The sequence below is a fragment of the Dasypus novemcinctus genome, chromosome 3 (assembly GCF_030445035.2).
Source record: "Dasypus novemcinctus isolate mDasNov1 chromosome 3, mDasNov1.1.hap2, whole genome shotgun sequence".
In the NCBI taxonomy this organism is placed as follows: Eukaryota; Metazoa; Chordata; class Mammalia; order Cingulata; family Dasypodidae; genus Dasypus; species Dasypus novemcinctus.
This window is the reverse complement of record NC_080675.1, coordinates 149,858,127-149,881,401: the sequence shown is the minus strand read 5'-3', so window position 1 is coordinate 149,881,401 and position 23,275 is coordinate 149,858,127. Positions and strand designations below refer to the sequence as shown.

The 23,275-nt window shown below is 46.6% G+C and overlaps 1 protein-coding gene and 1 pseudogene across 1 annotated transcript; both read right to left on the bottom strand.

Annotated features, from left to right (window-relative positions):
• Positions 1-37: 37 nt before the first annotated feature.
• Positions 38-13,329, bottom strand: LOC101425532 (cytochrome P450 1A2-like). The gene is made up of 7 exons (XM_058294507.2): positions 13,229-13,329; positions 11,573-12,406; positions 10,895-11,015; positions 10,374-10,463; positions 9,983-10,106; positions 9,009-9,095; positions 38-695 (listed from the first exon to the last, which is right to left on the bottom strand). The coding sequence occupies exons 2-7, from the start codon at positions 12,404-12,406 to the stop codon at positions 395-397; spliced, it is 1,557 nt and encodes a 518-aa protein (XP_058150490.1). The 5' UTR covers positions 13,229-13,329; the 3' UTR covers positions 38-394.
• Positions 13,330-20,964: 7,635 nt separating this feature from the next.
• LOC131276855 (serine/threonine-protein phosphatase 4 regulatory subunit 3B pseudogene) lies at positions 20,965-23,251 on the bottom strand (annotated as a pseudogene).
• Positions 23,252-23,275: the final 24 nt, after the last annotated feature.

The window sequence follows — 23,275 nt, the reverse complement described above, 5'->3', positions numbered from 1 at the left end:
TGTACTAAGTGAAAGAAACCAGTCACAAAAGGCCATGTCATGGATGATTCCATTTATTGGGAATGTTCAAAATAAGCAAATCCGTAGACACAGAAAGCAGATCAGTGGGTGCGTAGGACTGGGGTTGGGAGTGGGTAGGCTGGGGAAACGGGGAGGGATTGCTAACGGATACAGGGTTTCTTCTGGGTGATGAAAATGTTCTAAAATCAATTGCGGCGATGGTTGCACAACTGCATGAATACACTAAAAGCCACTGGATTGTATATTTTAAGTAGACGTATAATGTGTGAATTATATTGCAATAAAGGTTTTTAAAAAAGCAAAAAAGAAGATAAGGGCCGTGGCCCCCCTGGGTGAGCCCTATCCCCTCTCCGTCCTCAGCTTAGTGGGACCTTCACCCCTTGATGGAGAAGCGTAAGTGTGCCTGCACATGCTTGCAGCGGGGGTGCTTCATGGTCAGCCCGTAGGTGGGGGTGAGGTCCACTGTCACTCCTGGTGGCACGCTGAACTCCAGCTGCTGCAGCAAGGTGGCCAGGAAGAGGAAGATCTCCCACTTGGCCAGGACCTCCCCGATGCACCGGCGCTTGCCCAGGCCAAAGAGCATCACCTTCTCACTCAAGGTCTTGTTGATGCTGGTGTCTTTGGTGGTGAGGAATCGCTCTGGCCGGAACTCAAATGGGTCTTCCCACTGCTTCCTGTAGAGGGGCAGAGGAGATGGAGAGGAGATGGAGGGAACAAAGGCCTGGGGGAGACGTCTGCATGGAGACTTCGTGGCTAATTCAAGTGCAAGGTCAATGGGAAAAATTCCAACTGAATTTCTTTTCCCTTTCTCATATAGGCACATTTATTAACAACTTAGTAAATGCATTAAGCTTGCTAGGACTTTTAACATGTTCAATATCCCTCTGCATAGAATAGAAAAGATATAATCATCCAGCACATAGGTACAGTACTTAATAGTAGTCAATGCACAAGTTCCTCTTTGAACTGCAATTAATACATCTAAGCTCCAGGTTTGCAATACCATATATGCCATCTCCTCGTGGGAGCAGGCCATAATGCCAATTGTGTTTGCTTAAATTCTACTCACAGACTCTGGTAATTGTTGCACCACATGTTATACGCTTTGCATGGCCAGCATGCTGCAGCATAATTGACCCTAGAGAGTAACTAGGAAAGTAAGATACCAGTGTTTCACCAGTCTGGTGCATAATGAAGCACTATGAAACAGAGCCAGTCTGGAGGCAATGTCCCTTGTACATCTGGCCAAATGCAGCCATTACCAGCTGCTCAGGAATCTGATACCGCAACATACTCTCCATCCACTTCAGTAGCACGTTCAGACATGTAGTAGATACCTTTATTGCTTTAAGGGTCAGTGAGCAACTGAGACAAAAACCAAAATGGAGAGGCAACATGCAGTATACTGAAGGCCTGGTTTGAGGGTATGAGAGAGGTGGATGACATTGAAATCTATCTTTTAATTTTTACTTACTTTCTGAACACTTCCAATGCAATGTGTAATATATCAAATATAATTACCTAATTTGGTACTCCACTTTTTACTTTACACCTTAATCATGATGACATTAATTAACAGGTATTTTACATTAGCAGTACAGGAAAAACTACTTTCTTACTTATTTTATGAAAACTGAAGTTTCCTAATGGAATCAAGGTTATCTTTCCTTACCCCCACTTTAACATGCAGATGGACGTAGCCTCTGACAGGTTTCCCTGTTATGAAGTTACTTTCTGTTATTAACACCAATTTACGTTTAAAAACCTAAATTGATATTAGCTAATTAATAATAGTTTCCTGGAACTGGCCATTCAAATGGTTCAGTTCGAAGATGCTTTCACAAACTTCTTATAAGTAAAGTTAGTTTACCTTTTACAAGCTTATAAAATTACAGTTAGCAACTAATGAAGTTTACTTTATCCATTTAAGAGTGGGGCATATCTATATTTCCTTCATTATTTAACTTAATTTCATTAAATATGAATTTACAACTTAAAGATTTAATGCATATGATGTTAAATTATTTTCTTGATAGTCTATAACCCTAGGGACATAACACCCAAACTAATTAAAATGACACAATTATATAATAGATTATGCAAGGAATATTCTTTTTCCTTTCTATACAGGAGGCTAAAACCTCTTTTAGTAAAATTCTAAAACTGCAAATAGCTTAAAAAGCATACTGAATGCAAGGTTCAGGAATAGGGCAGCGGAGTTGGCCCAGTGGTTAGGGCATCTGTCTACCACATGGGAGGTCCATGGTTCAAACCCCGGGCCTCCTTGACCCATGTGGAGCTGTCCCATGTGCAGTGCTGATGCGCGCAGGAGTGCCGTGCCATGCAGGGGTGTCCCCCGCGTAGAGGAGCCCTACGCGCAAGAATTGTGCCCTGTAAGGAGAATCGCCCAGCGTGAAAGAAAGTGCAGCCTGCCCAGGAATGGTGCCGCACACACGGAGAACTGACACAACCAGATGACGCAATAAAAAGACACACAGATTCCTGGTGCCACTGACAACAACAGAAGTGGACAAAGGAGATACAGCAAATAGACACACAGAGAACAGACAACTGGGGTTGGGTGGAAGGGGAGAGAAATAAATAAATTAATTAATCTTAAAAATAAAGGTTCAGGAATATGTTAATATTATAACTGCTTAATTTCTTTTCATTATCATTTAGAAAAGATCCCTCCATAGTTTTCAAAGGCTTTTCCTTTACTTACTGAAATTTGGTAATAGAATTATTAACCACCCCTATTTTAAGGCTGTTAAAAGGTTAAATTGCAGAATTACAAGATAAACTAGGATTCTTTTCTTCCTGTTTTTTTTTTTAAATGTTACATTAAAAAAATATGAGGTCCCCATATATCCTCCACCCACCTCACCCCACTCCTCCCATATCAACAACCTCTTTCATAAACATGGAACATTCATTGCATTTGGTGAATACATTTTGGAGCACTGCTTCACCACATGGAAAATAGTTTACATTATAGTTTACACTTTGAAACTAGGGTTCTTAATTCCTCAGTGTAAAAGATAGGTTTTTAAAAAAATTTTATCCTTTTTTAGTTTTCAGATCTCTCTTTTTTTAACTTTAAAAAAAATTATTGAAATATATCACTCACACATAAACAGACATAAACAATAAATGTATTATAGTTGTTAACTTACAAAACAAACATATATAACATCAAACAAACATATATAACATCTCACCCTACCACCAATAACTTGCATTGTTTTTAAACCTTTTTAACTAATGATTAAAGAGCATTGTCAAAATATTACTGCTAAACAAAGTATTTTTCCCCTAAGCAATCCAATTACTACCATCTTTATATTGTTTATATATAAGCATACATAAACAGTTAAGTGTATAGTACAAATTGTGAACTTACAAAGCAAACGTGCATAACATCATACAAGGGTCCCATACATCAACCCTCCACCAACACCTTGCATTGTCATGAGACGTCTGTTACAAACTATGAAAGAATGCTGTCAAAATCTTACTACTGATCATAGTTTTTATCTTACATTTGGTGTTTTTTTCCCCCAACCCACCCTATCATTCTTTTTAAAATATATTCTTTTATGACAGAAGTTGTAAACTTATAAAACAATCATGCACATGTACAGAATTCCCAAACAACACCTCTCCGTTAATACACCACAATGTAGTGTGTCATTTGCTACAGATAAAATAATATCATCTGATTATTGCCATGTCCATAGTGTACATTTGGCTCTCATTTTCCATATTGCCTCAGTATCAACACAGTACCTCTTCTGCATAGATGCAAGAATATTATATTATTACTAATCATAGTCCATAGGTCACTCCAGCTGTATTTTTCCCATGCTTCTCCACATTCCCAACACCCTGCAGTCGTGATATACATTTGTTCTAGCTAACAAAAGACACTCTTTCATCTGTACCATCACCCACAATTCTCACCCACCTCTTGGTTTACTGTGCTCTCCAGTTCCTAGATTATTCTCTAGTATTCTGTCAATCGGCATTTATATAACTAGACTACCATTTTCAGTCACATCCCCATTTATAAACTAGCTGTTACTCACTGTGTGTTACCATCCACTCTACACATTCCACAATTTTACAGTAAAGCTAATTAAAACTTCTACATACATTAAACATCAGTAGTCCACTCAGTCCTTCCCTTATCTCCTTTAAGAATCCACCACCTACCACCAGGTATTGAAGACATTTTCCTACAATTTCTTCTAGAAGTTTTATGGTTCTGGCTTTTATTTTTAGTTTTTTGATCCATTTTGAGTTAATTTTTGGATAGTGTGTGATAGGGGTCCTCTTTCCTTCTTTCAGCTATGGATGTCCAATTCTTTTTTTTTTTTTTAAATTTATTTATTTCTCTCCCCTTCCCACCCACCCCGCCCCGGGTTTTCTGTTCTCTGTGTCTATTTGCTGCATCGTCTTCTTTGTCCGCTTCTGTTGTTGTCAGTGGCACAGGAATTTGTGTTTCTTTTCATTGCGTCATCTTGTTGTGTCAGCTCTCCCTGTGTGTGGCACCATTCCTGGGCAGGCTGCACTTTCTTTCATGCTGGACAGCTCTCCTAACAGGGAGCGCTCCTTGCACGTGGGGCTCCCCTACGCAGGGGACACCCCTGTGTGGCACGTCTCTCCTTGAGTGCATCAGCACTGTGCATGGGCCAGCTCCACACGGGTCAAGGAGGTCCGGGGTTTAAACCGTGGACCTCCCATGTGGCAGATGGATGCCCTAACCACTGGGCCAAGTCTGCCGCCATGGATGTCCAATTCTTTCAGCACCATTTGTTGAATGGATTGTTCTGCCCGAGCTGTGTGACTTTGACAGGCTAGTCAAAAATCACTTGAGCATACCTGTGAGGGTCTGTTTCTGAACCATAAATTTGGTTCCATTGGTCTATTGTGTCTGTCTATAGGCCAGTACCATGCTATTTTTACCACTATATGTAGGTATTATGATTTAAAGTCTGGAGATGAGGGCTTACTTTTCCTTTTTATGTTGTTTCTGGCTATTCAGGACTCCTTACCCTCCCAAATAAATTTAATGATCGTGTTTTCAATTTTTTCTTTAATGCTGGTGGAATTTTTATCGGGATTGCATTAAATCTGTGTATCAATTTGAGCAGAATTGACATCTTAATGATATTTAGTCTTCCAATCCATGAGCATGGAATGTTCTTCCAGTTATTTAGGGATTTTTAAATTTGTTTTAACATTGAGCAGGCAGTTTTCTGAATGCAAGTGCTTGACATCATTGGTTAACTTTATTCCTATTTGAGTTTTATCTGTCATATTTTATTTTCACCAGCCTTTTGACACTTTTAGTTACTTGTATTGATATAATCTTCATTTCTAGACTCTCTTCCAGGCCTCTCTCTCCTGTCTTTTCTTTTCAGGCTCTAGCACACCTTTTATTTCCTTTTATTTCCTGCAATTCTGGTCTCTTGCTTAGAAATTCTCTCAGTTTCTGTTTATCTGTGAATATTCTAATTCCGCCCTCACTTTTGAAAGACAGTCTTGCTGGATATAAGATTCTTGGCTGGAAGTTTTTCTCTCGTAGTATCGTAAATATATTAGACTACTGTCTTCTTGCCTCCATGGTTTGTAGTGAGAAATCAGCACTTAATCTTTTTGGCTATCCCTTATATGTTATTCATTGCTTTTCTCTGGCTGCTCTCAGAATTCTTTCTTTGTCTTTGTCTTTTGACATTCTGATGAGTATGTGTCTTGGAGTTGGTCCTTCTGGATATTTTTGGATAGGATACATTATGCTTCTTGGACAGGGATATCTATGTCCTTCCGTAGGGTTGGGAAATTTTCTACCATTATTTCTTTAAATATTCCTTCTGCTCCTTTTCCCTTCTCTTCTCCTTCTGAGACACCCATGACTTGTAGGTTTGCATGCCCTTTGCTGACATTTAGTTCCCTGAGACCTTGTTCAATTTTTTCCATTCTTTTCTTCATCTGTTCTTTTTTATGTTCACTTTCAGAGACCATTTCTTCAAGCTCACCAATCCTTTCTTCTGCCTCCTCAACTCTAGTATTATATGATTCCAATGTTTTTCAAATTTCATTGATTGCACCTTTCATTGCCATAAGAGCTGCTATTTTTCAATGTATGCTTTCAAATTCATCTTTGTGTTCATCGAATATCTTTTCTTTAATAGTTCCAATTTTTTAAATTTAATTTTTTAAAGATTATTTATTTATTTATTTCCCTAACCCCTCCCCAGTTGTCTTCTCTCTGTGTTCATTCACTGTGTGTTCTTCTGTGACTGCTTCTTTCCTTGTGAGCAGCACTGGGAATCTGTTTGTTTTTGTTGGGTCATCTTGTTGTGTCAGTCCTCTGACCATCTTGGGCATCTTGACCAATCTGACCATCTTGGGCAGGCTGCACTTTCTTTCACGCTGGGTACCTCTCCTTGAGGGGCGCACTCCTTGAGAGTGGGGCTCCCCTACGAGGGGACACCCCTGTGTGGCACGGCACTCCTTGCGCACATCAGCACTGCAAATGGACCAGCTCCACATGTGTCAAGGAGGCCCGGTGTTTGAACCATGGACCTCCCGTGTGGTAGGTGGACGCCCACCCATTGGGTCAAGTCTGCTTCCCCAATGTCTTCTTAATATCTTTCCTCTCTTCAGGCCTCTCACTGAATTTATTAAGGGCATTTGTTTGGACATCTATAATTAGTTGTCCCCAATCCTTTTTTTAAAAAAATATTACAGTAAAAAAATATGAGGTCCCCATTCACCCCCACTGCCCCCACCCCACCAATCCCCCCACAGTAACACTCTCCCCCATCACCATGACACATCCATTGCATTTGGTGAGTACATCCCAAATCCTTTATGTCTGGAGGCTTATCTTGTTCCTTTAACTGGGCCATAGCTTCCTGTTTCTTGTTGTGGATTATAATTTTTTGTTGGTGTCTTCACATCTGGCTTACTAGAGTATTTTTTTCTGGGTTCAGTTTTTCTCTTTAGTTTAGGGCTTTGTATCATTTCTCCCTTGCTGGTTATGTGGTAGGAGTCAAGCATGTAGTTGGTGCTATAAGCTGTGGAGGCTCAAGCTGCCCTCATTGCACCAGGGATCAATGAAACTTCTTCCAACTTTCTCCTGTATCAGGGATAGGGTCAGAGTCACAGCTATGCTGAATAATCCACATGCAGACCTAGACTGTAATTGCCTAGAGAGACTGATGAAGCTCCATATCCCTTTTTCCCCTGCCTGGGGCAGGGATGGAGCTGCAGGTGTGGGCAGTAATCTATGCAGTGCACGTCCAAGATGACCACAGTTGCCTTGGTAGACTTCTGATTTTCAGTCTATGCCAGCCAAAGTTCCCTGCAGTTACCGGTATAGGCTGGGGCAGGGCTCCTCAGGCTCCTCCCCACCAGAGGCCTGAAGCCTAGGTGGGCTGCAGGCTGATCTGCATGAAAGAAACTGGTTCCTGCTGACACTGAGAGTTTCAGTCAGCCCGGCTTCCCCTCAGGCTGGGGGCAGAGTCAGAATGGCAGCCACTGGCCTCTCTCTGACTTGGGCTGGTTCTCACCCCAGCTGTTCCCAGGGTTATCTCTTAGCCAGCCAAGTCTCCTAATTAGTAGCCGAAATCGGCAGTCAATCGTCTCCTCCTCCCGTTTCTGGGAAATGGAGCGTCCAACTTCCATCACACAACAGCTCCTGGGGTGACTCTTGCCGCCAGAGTAGGATAGTCACTGGCCTCTAGGGCTTGGCCAGTAATTTCCTGGGAGAGGCTGGCGCAGGTCCCCACAGCTTCCTCCCTGCTGGAGGTGGCACCGGGGCCTAGGCTAGACCTGCAATATGATCTGGATGGAAAGAAACCGGTCCCCACCAGCCCTGGGATCCTCAATCCACCCTGCTTCCCCTTGTGCCAGGTGCAGAGTTAAGATGGTGGCTCCCGGCCTCTTTCTGACCTGGACAGGCTGAAACATTAGCTTTCTAAGGCTCATACTGTAGCCCGCTGAATTTCTTCTTCAGTAACTGAAATTGGTGCCCAGCCGTCTCTTCCTCCCCTGTTTTGAGGAAGTGGAGCTTTCGATTCCAGCCACAAAATAGCTCCCAAGGCGGCTTGTGCCTCCAGTGGAGGATGGGCACCGGCCTCTGGGGCGTGGAAACTATCCTTAGGAGTCTTCCCTGTAGACGGGCAGTCTTCCCCTTCCACTCCCCCAAGGATGATGCAGGATGCCCTTCTGGCCTCCTGGAGCCCCCAAGCAGGTCCTTCAGCGAGCTCCAGAGAGCTCTGGGTGTTTGTGACTGCCCTGTAGCAGGAGCTGACTCTAGGAGCTCCTTAGTCCACCACCATCTTGCTGGTTTTATCTTTTTTTTAAAAGATACATAAATCACATAAAACCAACTGTATTTTGATTTTTTTTTTCCTTTTACAAAGCTATCTTTAAAACAATCTACCCTGGAAAGAGTGTTTTTAATGTTAATTTGTTATTTTAAAGGAATAATCCTTTAACCGAAAAAAAAAATTAAAGAAGGAAAACATGTTTATCCCCTTCCTACTCAAAACATGACTATAGCAAGGGTAACCAACTGCAAGTCCTGGTTTATTCTTTTTGTTTGGGAGCAATTATTAATAGTATACCCTTTCACTCTCAGTTTGTCCCAGTTTGAGTGGTAAATTAACTAAAGTGAGGTTTTCCTAAAAGAGGTCCCTGGGCCATTCACAAAAAAATCACCTGATGTACCACCTCCCCCCTTAGATCATCCAAAAGCAGAGTCTTGGGGGTGGGGTCCTCTAATCTATAACAAACTCCTAGATGGTTCTTGTGCACATTAACACTTAAGAAGCACAGGCCTAAATTTCATCACGTAGATCAGGCTAAGGAGCAGTCGAGTAACCATGCCGTCATCATGTCAACAGTTCCTCGGGGAGGCAGCCTCCCTGGCTGCTGAACAGTCTTACAGTTTTTAGTGGGAGAAGTGTACTCACGGATCATGGTTGATCTGCCACTGGTTTACAAAGACACAACGTCCCTTGGGGATGTAGAAGCCGTTCAGCACTGTGTCCCTTGTTGTGCTGAGGAGGGAAGAGGGCTCTGTCAGGCTCAGGGGTTGAGAGCTGGGCCGTGTTTTTGGGAGAAACTTGTTCCTAACTCAATCCCACCCACTCCAGCAGCCTGCCCACCAGTCTCCACACCCTACACTGGGAAGGAACACATGTAAAGAATGAGGAAAGAGCTGAAATCATCCTTCCCCTTCCTTGGCTCGTTTTCTTCATCTTCAATAAGTGTTTACTGAACTTCTTGGCCATGCCTGGAGCCAAGAAGCACGCAGTCTGGGCCAGTCCTGGGGCAGCCCCTAGCCTGGCTGGGAAGTCAGGTCTCCCACTCTGGAATAACTAGACCAACATAAGGGCAGAAGTAAATGCTCAATCGCTTTCTTGCCTTTGTTGAACTTCCAAGACACAGGGCAAATGGCTGAGGCCTGAAGGATGTCACAGAATGAGGGGGGTGTGTTGGCTGAATGAGTCAAAAAGACTTCTGGGAGAGGGGAAGTATGTGTCAGAATTGACCTTGGGCAAGGATAGGATTCTAGTAGGCAGGAGAGAAGGACAGAAGACGCTCCAGGCAGAAGGTTCCACTGACCAGGAGATGCTTGTGAGGAATGGTGAGGCCAACCTGGCTGGAGCAGAGGGTACTCGTAGGGAAAGAAGGTGAGTGGAGGTGAGTGGACACTGAGGTCAGATGTGTGCCTCTCTCCTGAGAGCCCTGGAAGTGTTTTTGGCTGGGTGGTTTGATCATGTTTGGATGGGGTGAGGTCAGGCTAGAGGCTGGAGATCTGAGGAACCTGGTGTCGTGGACGGAAAGGAGGTGCGAAGGCCTGAGCTGGGCCAGAGCCGAGGCCCTGGGAGGAGTAGACATGGTGAGGGCTTAGAGGTGGGAGGGCAGAATGGGCAGGTCTCACCTGTGAGGGATCGTGAAAGGGACGAAGGTGGTGTGTCGGAAGGTCTCCAGGATGAAGGCCTCCAGATAAGGCAGTTGGGGTCTGTCGGAGAGCCGGGGCCGCCGTGCCCTGCCAATCACTGTGTCTGCAGAGCACAGAGGACACACAGGCCTTAGGGGCTGCCCTGACTTCTCCGTGGCATCTGTGTTCCCTGTTATAGCCTGAGTCCTTCTACTTTGGACGGTGCCCACTTACTTGTCTGGGCCTGTACTGATGCCCCTATGTCTTCTGGGCAAGGGCGGAGCTCTTGTGGCTCACCACTGTATGCCCAGCCCTTGGCCTGTAAAAGGCACATGGCCATTTGCAGCCTGAGCAGGTGCCTGGGGCAGGTGGGGTGGGGAACACGGCATACCCAGCTCCTTCTGGATCTTCCTCTGTATCTCGGGCTTCGTCACAAGGTACATAAGACTCCAGGAGATGGCCGTTGTGACTGTGTCAAACCCTAGGCAGCAGAGGTGAGGCGAGGAAGAAGACAGGAACAAGGAAAACAGCACTGACCAAGCGCCCACCGTATACCAGGCATTGTCTTTCTCGGCCTTGGCCTGTGAGTTTCCTGAGGGCAGAGCCTGAGTCTCCTGAACACAAACTCGAGTCATTGGTTTCATAATTAGCTGCAGGAATCCCAAGGGCATAGACTGAGAGGCCAGAGAACCCTTTGTTGTTCAGATGGGGAAAGTGAGGCCCAGTGGAAGAGAGGGAGTTGGGAGAGGTTCCGCGGGGGACCGATGGCAGAGCTGGGCTGGAACCCTAATCCCAGCTGTACCGTCCCATCTGCTGTGTGCTTGGTGGGTTATTGGATGAGTTTGGGGTCAGGCAAGGCCGTGGGTGACCAGCAGGCACTGATGGATGGAGGGGCAGGGGTCTGGCTCCTACCGGCCCCGAAGAGGTCGTTGACCAGGTTGACAATGCTCTCCTGAGGGATTAGGCCGCCCCTGGCTCTGGAGCTCTTCTCGCGGTGCTTGTACAAGGCCCCCGCAATGTCCTGGATGCTGTTCTGAGGGGGAACAAGCTCAGAGGCCCCTGGCACCTCCAGGGCCACAGGCGGGGCCTTTGCCTGGCCCCACACCCTGGCCTGCCCCTGCGGGTTGGGGAGGCTCCTCTGGATTCCACACAGTTGGTCACAGCAGGAGCTTGTAGCCGCCCTGGGTAGGGTTTAACATGGCATTTTTTGCTGCAGTGACCCTTCTCCCAATCACCCCAGGGATTCCATTTCAAAGAAGGAAGAGGTTGGTGTAAACACAGGGAAGGGAAGTGACACCTGAGTTAGGGATTAGCCTCCGTTGGAGCTCAGTTTCCCGGAGGACAAAGCTCCCCACATTGCAGGGCTCTGCCAGGGCCCCCTCATATGCCTTCTCAATCTGGGCTTTGCAGCAGCCCAGCGAGGGAGGCTGGAGGGATGGAGAAACTGAGGCCTAGAGTGAGGGAGGGATTGGCTGCAGCTCACACAGCTGGTCTGATGTTTTCCAGAGCCTTCCTAGGTCTTGGCAGCACATCAGCTGTGTGGGTACCGTGGAGCTGGAAGAGAGGAACCACACCCGGCCCTGGGCTCACCTTGTCAAAGTCCTGATGGTGCTCCTGGACTAGGTTCTGCAAGACCCGCAGGAACTTCTCGTTGAAGGCCTTGAACTTCTGCAGGCTGGGGTTGGGCAGGTAGCGAAGGAAGGGGATGAAGTCCACGAGGTTCCCAGAGGAGGCAGTCTCCACAAACTCCTGGCTGTTCTCTAGGAGGCTGGTCAGTTCCTCACTGTGATGGAAGTGCCGCCCAAAGCACATGGCCCCGATGACGCTGGCCACCGACCGCACCACCTGGCTGTAGGGATCGAAGTGCCCGGCCCCTGCCATCAGTTCCTGGATCCTGCTGAGGAGGGCCTCGGCCTCCTTGCCCACGTGCTCCTCCAGGTAGCAGGACGAGGAAGCCGGGTCTGAGGCCACGGAGAAGCTATTCAAGGCGTTCTGGGCCAGGCGCCGGCGAGCGGCCCACACCGGCCCAGAGTCTGGATTGAAGGTCATGCTCTGGCCGTCCAGAATAAAACTGAAGCTGTAGAGGTCAGGCCGGCCCTTGAAGTCATCCCCCTGGCGCACCAGGGCCTGCTGGACGGTGTCCAGGCCGCTCAGCACCAGCACGGGCGTGCAGCCGATGCGGATCTGCAGCACGTCCCCGTACCGCTGGCTCAGCCGTGTCAGGGCCAGATGCGGGTTCTTCCCCAGGGTCAGCACGTGACCGATCAGGGGCCAGCCCCACGGCCCCGGTGGACTCTTCAGGCCCTTGGGGATCCGCAGCTGCAAGGCTCTGACCACCCAGAGCACCAGGCAGAAGGTGGCGGAGGCCAGAAGGAGCTCCGTGGTGGAGAAGGGAACAAGCTGGGACAGTGCCATCTTAACCATCTACGGGGAAAGAGGGAGGAGGCAGGCTGAGGGCGGCGGTGGAGCCATTCTTTCATTCACTCACTCGTTCAATAAACATTGACCCATGTCCAGTGCTTGGTTCCCAGCTGGACACCAGAAAGACTAAGAAATGTCCCCCTTGGGTCCTATGCCCAAGGAGCACCCCTTCGAGCATCTCAGAATGTGAGGCCCGGGAGAAGCCTCAAGAATCCTGACTCGAGGGTCTGAACCCCCAGCTCTGCCCCTCCCTTCTGCAATTCCAAGTAGAATTGCTAGAGTGGAGGCAAGGGATCTCCCCGAGAGAAGCCGAGGGCAGTAGCTGTGCCAGCCCCTGGCAGCATGTGCACCGGGCATTGTGCCTTGCTGGTGCTGGCTGCCCGTGTTTCCTCTCCTGCTGCTGCCTCCCACATACCAGGGAACAGGGACCTTCCTGGACCAGCAATACTGAGGGAGCAGAGGAGCCAGGGTTGGCGCAAAGGGCCCATGAAGCACCTGTTCCCCAGGGGACTCTGTTAGTACCAAGAAGGTCCCTGTACAGTCTTGAAGGCTGAGGTTAGGCCTGGGATGCAGTCAGGGCTCCCTTATCCCAGCTGGGGACCCCTCCCCAACTCTCCATTCCAACCACAGAAAGGGTCCTTAGAAACAGCCTAATCCCAAGCAGCCCATTTAAAAATGGAGAAACTGAGGACCTGAGCTGGGCAGCAGACTAGATCTCAGACCTCCTACTCCAGGCCCAGGGTGTCCCCATTCTTCTGCTTCCACTAGTTACAAGGACATATGGTGGGGGCCCCAGGGACTTGGAAGTGGACCCAAGGAAGGTACCTGTGGAGGCAGGTGCTTCAGATCAGCAGGGTTGTGGGGACTGGTCCTGAGCCTCTGGCTCTGGGTGAGGGGAGCCTCTTTAAATACCGTCTCCTATCTGATTGTCCCAGTTGTCCTGGTCACCTGATATCAGAGAATCGAACAAAGCTGGAAGGCTCAGGCTCTGGCCTTGGGCCATGATCCCTCAGCTCCACCTCCATCCAGGGCCCAGGTGCGGCCTTTGGGGGTAGGTCAGAAGGTATGCTGGGTTCCTGGGGAGGGAGTTGCAGCTAAAGGCAGCTTGGACCTTTACTACTCCCAGGGTCCAAGAAAAGGGAGCCTGTTTCTATCCAGGGCAGACAGGGTGCTGGAGGTGGAGGACCAGGCCTCTGCACTGACCGGTCCTGCCTTCCTTCCCACCATACACAGGAGGCAGGGCCCTGCCCAGGCACTCAGTCTGTGCCCGCCACAGCAGGGAGGCTCATTGCTGCTCTCCAGGAGGATGCTATGTGGACCCTTCCAACAAACTGCCTAACTGGACAGGGTACTGGCCTGTTCCAGCCCCCTCCGAAAATCTGCCTAAGTCTCTAATCTGAGAACAATAGATGATAGGATTCTTTTTGCTTTAAAGATTTATTTTTATTTTTTTTAAATTTCTCTCCCGTTTCTCCCCTTCCTGCCCCCCTCTCCATTGTCTGTTCTTTGTGTCCATTTACTGTGTGTTCTTCTGTGTCCACTTGCATTCTTTTCAGCAGCACCAGGAATCTGTGTCTCTTTTTGTTGTGCCATCTTGCTGCGTCAACTCCCCGTTTGCATGGTGCCACTCCTGGGCAGGCTCTCCTTGCACATGGGGTTCCCCTACGTGAGGGACACCCTTGCGTGGCACGGCACTCCTTGGGCACATCAGCACGGTGCATGTGCCAGCTCCAAATTGGTCAGGAGGCCCTAGATTTGAAGCCTGGACCTCCCATGTGGTAGGCGGATGCTCTATCAGTTGAGCCAAATCTGCTTCCTGATAGGATTCTAAAGAGAGGCACCTGTACCTCCTCCCTCCTGTGCAAGAGATGGTGAACAATTGAAAAGTAAATGAAGAAAAGCCATGCTGTGGGCTGTTCTTCTTGGACTCTTCAAAAAGTCAATGTCATTTTTTTAAAAAAAAAGGCATTCTGGGGACAATTGGGGAAATTTGAGCGTATAGGGGATTCGATGATATTATGGAATTAATGTGAATTTTCTTAGAAGTGAACATAGTATCATTTTTTAAAAAAGATTTATTTATTTATTTCTCTCCCTCCCCCCTGCCCCCTTCTCCCCCCCCTGTTGTCTGTTCTCTGTGTCTATTTGCTACGTCATCTTTGTCCACTTCTGTTGTTGTCAGCAGCACGGGAATCTGTGTTTCTTTTCATTGCGTCATCTTGTTGTGTCAGCTCTCTGTGTGGGCAGCACCATTCCTGGGCAGGCTGCACTTTCTTTCGCGCTGGGCGGCTCTCCTTACGGAGTGCACTCCTTGCGCGTGGGGCTCCCCTCCATGGCAGGGCACTCCTTGCGCGCATCAGCACTGCACATGGGCCAGCTCCACACAGGTCAAGGAGGCCCAGGGTTTGAACCGTGGACCTCCCATGTGGTAGACGGACGCTATAACCACTGGGCCAAGTCCGCCGCCCTGAATATAGTATCATGATGATGCGTGAGAACATCCTTTTTCTTCGGCAATTCATTCCGTAGTATTTAAGGGTGAGGTGTCATGATGCCTGCAATTTACTTTCAAGGAGTCCTGCTAAAAAAGCGTACATCTATGTATGTCTGAAGAGAGGAGAGAACGAGATGAATCACTTATGGCAAACATCAGTTATCTGTGGACCTAGGTGAAGGGAGATGGGCACTCCATGTATGTTCTTTTAACTTCTCCAAGTTCTGAAAAATTTCAAGATAAAAACTTTTGATGAAGGGAAATGGAAGGAGTCTTTGAGGCAGAGACCTGCTTCTTGGTAAGGAGTCCCCGGCTGCTCCTCCCTCCCCTTGGGGGAAGGAAGTGCCCCCTCCACCCGCAAAGCCAAGTGAGCCAAAATGCAGAGATGAGATCTTGGAGATGGGTGACTTACAAGAAAGTGAGAATGGCATCCACCGTAAGTCCAGCTGTGAGAGATGGTGCAGCATGGCGGGAGGTTGTGGTATTTACGTATTTATTACACACGTATAGTGCTTCTACTTACAGGCGAGGCATTGTTTTAAGACCTTTACCCATATTAATTAATATATTCACTCATTAATTAAACAAGAAATTATTTCAGTTAAATATGCTGGAAACGTATAATTTTTAAAAATCATACAATATGCTACACAATATATTTGGTTCATAGACCCATATTAATTTCTTTTTAAAGATTTATTTTTATTTATTTCTCTCCCCTTCCTCCCTGCCCCCCGATGTCTGCTCTCTGTGTCCACTTGCTGTGTGTTCTTCTGTGTCCGCTTGCATTCTTGTCAGTGGCACCGGGAATCTGTATCTTTTTGTTGCATCATCTTGCTGCATCAGCTCTCTGTGTGTGCAGCACCACTCCTGGGCAGGCTGTGCTTTTTGCGTGGGGTAGCTTTCTTTGTGGGGTACACTCCTTGCGAGTGGGGCTCCCCTACGTGGGGGACACCCCTACGTGGCATGGCACTCCTTGTGTGTGGCCACGTTGCACGTGGGACAGCTCACCACACAGGCCAGGGAGCTCTGGGTTTGAACCCTGGTCTCCTTTATGGTGGACGCTCTATCTATTGAGCCACATCCGCTTCCCGAATTTTAAAAAATTCCTGGGAAGCAGACTTGACCCAATGGATAGGGTGCCCGCCTACCACATGGGAGGTCCATGGTTCAAATCCCAGGCCTCCTTGACCGTGTGGAGCTGGCCCATGCACAGTGCGGATGCGCACAAGGAGTGCCCTGCCACGCAGGGGTGTCCCCCGCATAGGGGAGCCCCATGCACAAGGAGTGCGCCCTGTAAGGAGAGCCACCCAGTGTGAAAGAAAGTGCAGCCTGCCCAAGAATAGTGCCGGACACATGGAGAGTTGACACAGCAAGATGACGCAACTAACAGAAACACAGATTCCCAGTGCTGCTGATAAGGATAGAAGCGGTCACAGAAGAACACACAGCAAATGGACACAGAGAGCAGACAGCTGGGAGGGGGTGGGAAGGGAAGAGAAATTAAAAAAAAATTCTCAATATTCCTTTGGGATGGGTCTTACTATTCTCATTAAAATGGGATAATAGAGGAATGAAGAAGTTGTCTGGGAAGTGACTGTGGCTCAAGCATTGAGCTCCTGTTTACCATATGGAGGACTCGGATTCAATCCCTGGGACCTCCTGGTAAAAAAAGAAGAAAAAAACAGGCACCCAGACCTGTGCAGAGCTTCACACAGCAAAGTGATGCACCAAGAAAGACAATGACACAACCAGATAGGAAAGAAAAAGGTAAGAAGTTGTGTGTCAGGAAGGAAATGTGGCTGAGCAGTTGGGCTTCCGCCTACCACATGGGAGGTCCTGGGTTTGGTTTCTGGTGCCTCCTGGAGAAGGCGAGCGGTGTGGTGGGCAGATGCAACAAGATGATGCAACAAAAGAGACACAAAGACTCAACATAATGAGAGACTCAACAAACCAGGGAGCTGAAGTGGCTCGGGTGATTGAGCACCTGTCTTCCACATGGGAGGTGCCAGGTTCTGTTCTAGTGCCTCCTGAAGAGAAGAAGAGCAAACACAGAAAGTACACAGTAAATGGACCCAGAGAGCAGACGGTGACTGAAAACAATGGGGATGGGGGTGGAGAAATGAATGAAATAGAGCTTAAAAAAAAAAAGAAGTTGTGTGATTGGTTCTAGGTCACTAGCAGTGTGTCAGAGCTGGGACTTGAACTCAGAAGGCTCGAGACCACTACACTGTGTACCTGCTTGACACATATCCCTGGATTTTGGGGAAACATGTGAACGTAGAGACTGACTCGAGCTACTGATGGCGGGGCACAGAGCGCAGTCTGCATGGCTTGAGTCAGCATGTGAGTTTTCGAGGGCCAGCTGGACACTGCTGAAGGGAAATGGACTTAAGCTGCAGAGAGCTGCCTGCTGGGCAGGGGCACCGCAGCAGAGAGAGGTACGGGGTGTACCCTGGAGGGAGAGGTCAGCCAGAGAGCCCATCAGCTACATTAGGAACTGTGTAATGTGGAGGACACTGTTGGTCCTCACAGTTCCCCCATCAAAATCCGGCAGTGGGACCTTTACTACGCACAGGGGCATTCATAGCCGAAAGAGATGACAGTACCAGCCCAGTGAAAGGAGGTTGGCGCGGCTCCTACAGTTCCACCCCTACCCCTGCCCCGGAGGGAAGACCAGCAGGAGGGAGAGGCAGGGAAGAAAGGAGCAGAAGCAGAGCCGCTCGCCTTCCCTCTGGCAGCTCAGGTAGGCCAGGAGGACAGGGACGGGTCATGAATAGGATGCGAGAAGCAAATTTTGATTTAGATTGGACTAGGCTTTTTTTTCTTTTTAATATACTTTAAAAAGTTCTTTTAGAGAAGATACTTAAATTACATAAATGCTACATAAAAAATGTAAGGGATTTCCATATGCCCCACTCCCTACCCTTCCCACATTTTCCCACATTAACAACATCCTTCCTTAGTGTGGCACATTTGTTACAATTGACGAACACATATTGGAGGATTGCCACTAAGTGTGGATTGTAGTTTACAATATAGTTTAAATTCTCTCCTGCACAATTTTGTAAGTTATGACAAGATATATAATGGCCTGTATCTGTCATTGCAATGTCATTCAGGACAATTCCAATGCCCCCAAAATGCCCCCATATTACAGCTATTTTTACCTCTCCCTCCACATCAATGATAAAATTTCTTCCATTGCTAGAATCACAATAAGTCTACAGTAGAATATCAGTAAGTCTTCTCTAGTCCATCATTCATTCCCGAGTCTGAGGAGTCTGGGATGGTGACGCCCACTCAACCTCTAATCGAGAGGGGGCTTAGATCCGATGGGGCAGATGGATGGGACTATCTTGCTTGCCGTTGTAGACTTTCTCTTCCTTGCAGTGGTCGTTAGCTCTCCTGGGTGAGTCCAAAGAACTGGACGGACTAAGCTTTTTAGTTCCTGAAAATAGGAAAGTTACGGGAGATTTTCACTAAGATATCAAGCAGCAGGCACCCGGAATTTGACAGAGCAAGAGTGTGTTTAAACTTTAAAGAATAGCTTGAAGGAAAGCTGTTTCCTGCCTGGACCTCCAGGTCACTCAATGAAAAAAAGGTAAAGTTTGAGGTTAGGCTAGGTTTTATAGAAAAATGACATTTCTCTTTTCATTTCTAATGTTTCAAAAACTTTATTTTATTTTATTTTTTAAAGTTTTATTTTGTGTTTTTCATTTCTCTCCCCTCCCCCCGCCCATTGCTGTTCTCTGTGTCCATTCACTGTGTGTTCTTCTGTGTCTACTTGCATTCTCAGTGGAATCAGGAATCTGTGTGTCTTTTTGTTGCATCGTCTTGCTGCGTCAGCTCTGTGTGTGTGCGGTGCCACTCCCCGTGGGCTGTGCTTTTATCATGTGGGGTGGCTCAATGAGGGGCACACTCCTTGCATGTGGGACTCCCCTATGTGGGGGACACCACTGCATGGCAGGGCACTCCTTACACACGGCAGCGCCACACATGGGCCAGCTCACCACATGGGCCAGGAGCCCTGCGTTTGAACCATGGACCACCTATATGGTAGGCAGCTGTTCTATCAGTTAAGCCACATCTGCTTCCCTTAAAAAGCTTCATTAAGTTGTAAGATATGCACAGAAAGATTCATCTAGGTAATACAACTCATTGCATATTTTAAAAAAGATTTTTAAAATTTATCTATTCCTCCCCTCATTGTTTTTGCATTCACTGTCTGCTCTTTGTGTTTGTTTGTTGTGTGCTCTCTGTATCTCCTTGTCTTCTTTTTAGGAGGCACTGAGAACCGAACCTGGGACCTCCCATGTGGTAAGCGGAAGCTCAATCACTTGAGCCACATCCTTTTCCAATGCATTTTTTTATTAAATCTTTTTTTAAAAACTTATTTATTCCCTACCCCCTTGCCACTCGTGCTTGCTGCCTGCTCTCTGTGTCCATTCGCTGCGTGTTCTTCTGTGCCTGCTTGTCTTCTCATATTCTCTCTAGGGAACCAGTGTCTTCTCATTGGGAACCGACCCTGAGTCCTTCTGATGTGGGAGAGAGGCACTCAATTGCTTGAGCCACCTCAGCTCCTGGTTTGTTGTCTCTCGTTGTCTTTCCTCTATGTCTCTTCTTTGTTGTTGTGTCATCTTGTTGCGCCAGCGTGCTGCACAGGCCAGCTTGCCTTTACCAGGAGGCCCTGGGAACCAAACCTGGGACCTCAATATGGTCGACGGGAGCCCAGGCACTTGAACCACATCTGCTTCCCCCAGTGCATTTTTAACAGACTTAACAAACCCACGAAACTAGCCCCCAGATCAAGGAGCAACATTCCCAGCACCCTAGAAGCCTCTGGTGCTCTCTCCGCAGGGGTAACCAGGATCCCCGCTTCTAACAGCAGAGATTAGTTTTGTCTGTTTTTGTTCTTTATAGAATTGGGATAGTTATAGTTCATTCTCATTGCCCTTCAGGGTTTTGTTATAGGAACAGAAAACAATTTGTTCATCCATTCACCTGCACCTAGATATTTGAATTGTTCTCCTTTTTGGGCTCTTATGAACATTGCTGCTGGGAATAGTCTCTGCACTCCCCCAACAGGGTCATGTTTTAATTTCTCAATTTTACAGTTCATCATTAATATACACAGATGCACAAATGGGGTAAAACAATTCTAGTGGTATTTTTAAATAAAAAAACAGGTTTTATGGAAAAACTCTACTTCATATCTACAAGACAGCCCATCTTCTCCATGCAATAGCCAAAATTGAAATTAATTATAAATTCTCCAATTCAGAAGAAACTGCTTCACTTTAAGCTATTCTAGTAAAAAGGAACCGATTCACACACTACAAGGGTGATCTAAAGATAGTCGCTGGAATTACTATCTTCAGCTGTCCCCTCCCCCCACGGTGCATTAAATTGTAGGTTGGGGACATTTTTCTCACTTCAGCATGGTCTCAGATCATAGATGAGCAAGCAAACTAACACGAAAATATTTACAGTTAACTGGCTGCTCTAAAAATGCAACCTCAACGAATTGTCTGAATTTATTATTTTAAACCCATTTGCATACATGGAATTGCTTTTGTGCTTTGAAAAAGCAGCTTGCATATTTAATCCTTGTAAGTTTGTGGAAAAGCTTTGTATACTGCTTTGTATGGTCCAAAATAGCCTCTCAATGTGAAATGCAGCTTAATACAGCACTGTTCTTCCTATGTTAGTTTTAATATAAAGTACACTTTAAGATTTGTCTAGTGCTCTGAAGAGAGAGCCAATTGTACTAACAAAGCAGAAAGTGACTTCAAAGTATCGTCCACAAAATTGTACTGGTGGGCTCTTGAAAGCGTTCCGTTCTACCCACTACCATGTTTCTTAAAATAAAATCCTTTTGGACACTATGGTGCTGATTCTTGGCATCACTATGGTACTGATTCTAAAAGTGAGGCTTTTACGGTTATTTTAACAGAACTGTCCTTTTGAATTCAGCTTGCTTATTTTCATCCCGACATACACTGAAAATTCCTCACATAGAAAACACAACATGTCCTGTAATGCAGGGTGTGCTGCTTCCAGGTATCTACAAAGCTGAATTTCGAAGTTCTGAAATGTCTGTTAAATTTTTTTCACCCTCTGTCAAGACCTTTGCTTCTCTGTGAAATCTGTTACTAGGCAACAAAGAGGGTATACTGTTCAGTTTCTGATTTTGTCTTTCTCTCGCTCATGATTAGTCTTCGATCCTTTGAATGTCTGAAAGTATTCAATTGATTCAAGTGCCTTGCAAAAGTTTTCAACTATACGTGCAGTAAAAGACTTGATATCGTTTACTCTTATGAATTCAAACAGCTCAATACCAGCTGAATTCAACAGACTGTGCCAAGTTCTGTTATCCAGAAGAACATTTAGTAAGTGGCTCAAAAATTCTTCCCACGTGGTGTAATGATGATAAGATTCATCTTTAAGGCCAATAACCTGCCTCATAAAGCAAAGAGCACACAAGGCAAGAAAGTGTGCTTTGAATTCATTCAGTCCAAGGCGCTTCTTGGAAGTCCTTGTTCATAATGTAAGTTGTATGTTTTACGTGTGATGTTCCCCTCAAAACACGAGTAACTCCAAAATTAAGGCAAGCAGCTGTGCTGTTTGATAAGGATCCTTTTCGCAGTTGTGTTGGGAAGTATTGGCCAAAAGTGGTGCTATGGGGACTTGCATACGACGGTTGGAGGAGAAATTTAGAAATTTCCTTTTTTCAGTTTTCTTCGTTGTGGCCAGCAGGTCCTTGGATCAGAAGTCCCATTAAGTGAACAGCGCCTCCTAGCTCAGGATCATATCGCAGCTGGTTTGTTCAATTGCTGTGTTAATGAGAACGATATCCTCATTGCTCAGCAGGGCTTCCTGCTTTACCAATTCTCAGACCATGGATGGACTAAACTCTACCAGATGGGAAAATATACCTGTAGTAGCTATATGACTTGCAAATCACCCATGCCCATTACAATTCCAAGAGCAGGAAGATTTTCCAATTCTGGCAAAGTTTTGAAAAGTGCATCCTCGTTTTGAGATTTGACAGTATGCAGATAATTCCTTGGAAAATAAAAAGGAACCGATTCATGCTGTTTGTCATCTGCAGCCTCATCTCCCAACAAAACCTTCTCATTTTCCTGCAACATGCTTACTATCGTAACTTGACTAAAGAAAATAAGACATAGAAGTAGAAAGTTCTCTTTAAAAAAAGATGGTGTAGGCAAAATGATATCCTGAAAGTACCGTGCCCTGTAAGTCTGATGTATTTTTTGTCTTAGTTCAGAGACAGTTACTGGTATAACTCCCTTAAACTCTGCAGTTTGGGGTAAGAATTCTCTTATGTTTTCTTTGTGGAGCCAAAGTATCCCACCACATCCATGATACGCTGGTCAGAAAACATGACTGCAAACAGAGTTGTGTTTTTAGGAATAAGTTTCTGTTAATAATTTCATGCACATGGCGTCTGTGTTTTCCAGTCCTCACAAACTTGGAACAGCTGGTGCTTCTGTATGCATTTCTGCCGTGGCTAGAGCTGGAGGTGGCATTGCTAGGTCATGGGATAGGCCTTATGTTGAGCTTCTCTAGAGTCTCCCAAACAATTGTCCAGAGTAGTTGAAGCAGTTTGTACTCCCACCAGCTGTGTCTGAGGGTTCCAGCTGCTTCTCAGCCTCATCAACCCCGGGCACTTTCAGGCTTTTTCATTTTAGCCATTCTGCACGGTGTGTTGACTACTTCCCTTTTCAAAAGCCATCAATGTTCCCCCATAGATTTCAGGATCAAAAAACTCCGATGCTTAGCACCCTTAGGCTTCAGCCGCAGCTCCTGCTCACCTCTCAGGCTCTGCTAGATGCAACGGCCCGACACCTGCCCCCACCCCACTGCCACTGTCTTTCTCCATCTGCTGACTCCTTGGCTCGGAACCCACCCTCCACCCTGTATTCCCTGGCTGCCTCCTGCTCAACATCTCACCGTTTTATACCCAGATCTGCTGTCAGCACCCTGGCTAGGCCTGGGCCCCTCCTCTGAGTGCCCACAGCCCCCATGCTGCTCTCCCTGACAGCACCCATCCCTCTGTTTCCCTGTGAGCTCCTCGAAGGTTGAGGCAATCTCTATTTTTCTACACGGCCCTAGTGTCTTCTAGAGCAGGGACTGACAGGCAGGAGCACTGAGAGAAAGGTGTGTGGAATAAATTAGTGTGCACAAGTCAGAGTTTGCGAAAACTCTGTTTTGGGCACTTCTTGCCTTGGTTTTATGGAAATTGCAAATAATAATCTTTATAGTTAAAATGTATCGAGTGCCCCCTACTATGCTCCACCGTCAGTGCGGCAGTGCGGCGTGCTTACCATGGCCCATTTGTTTTAGCATTTTAC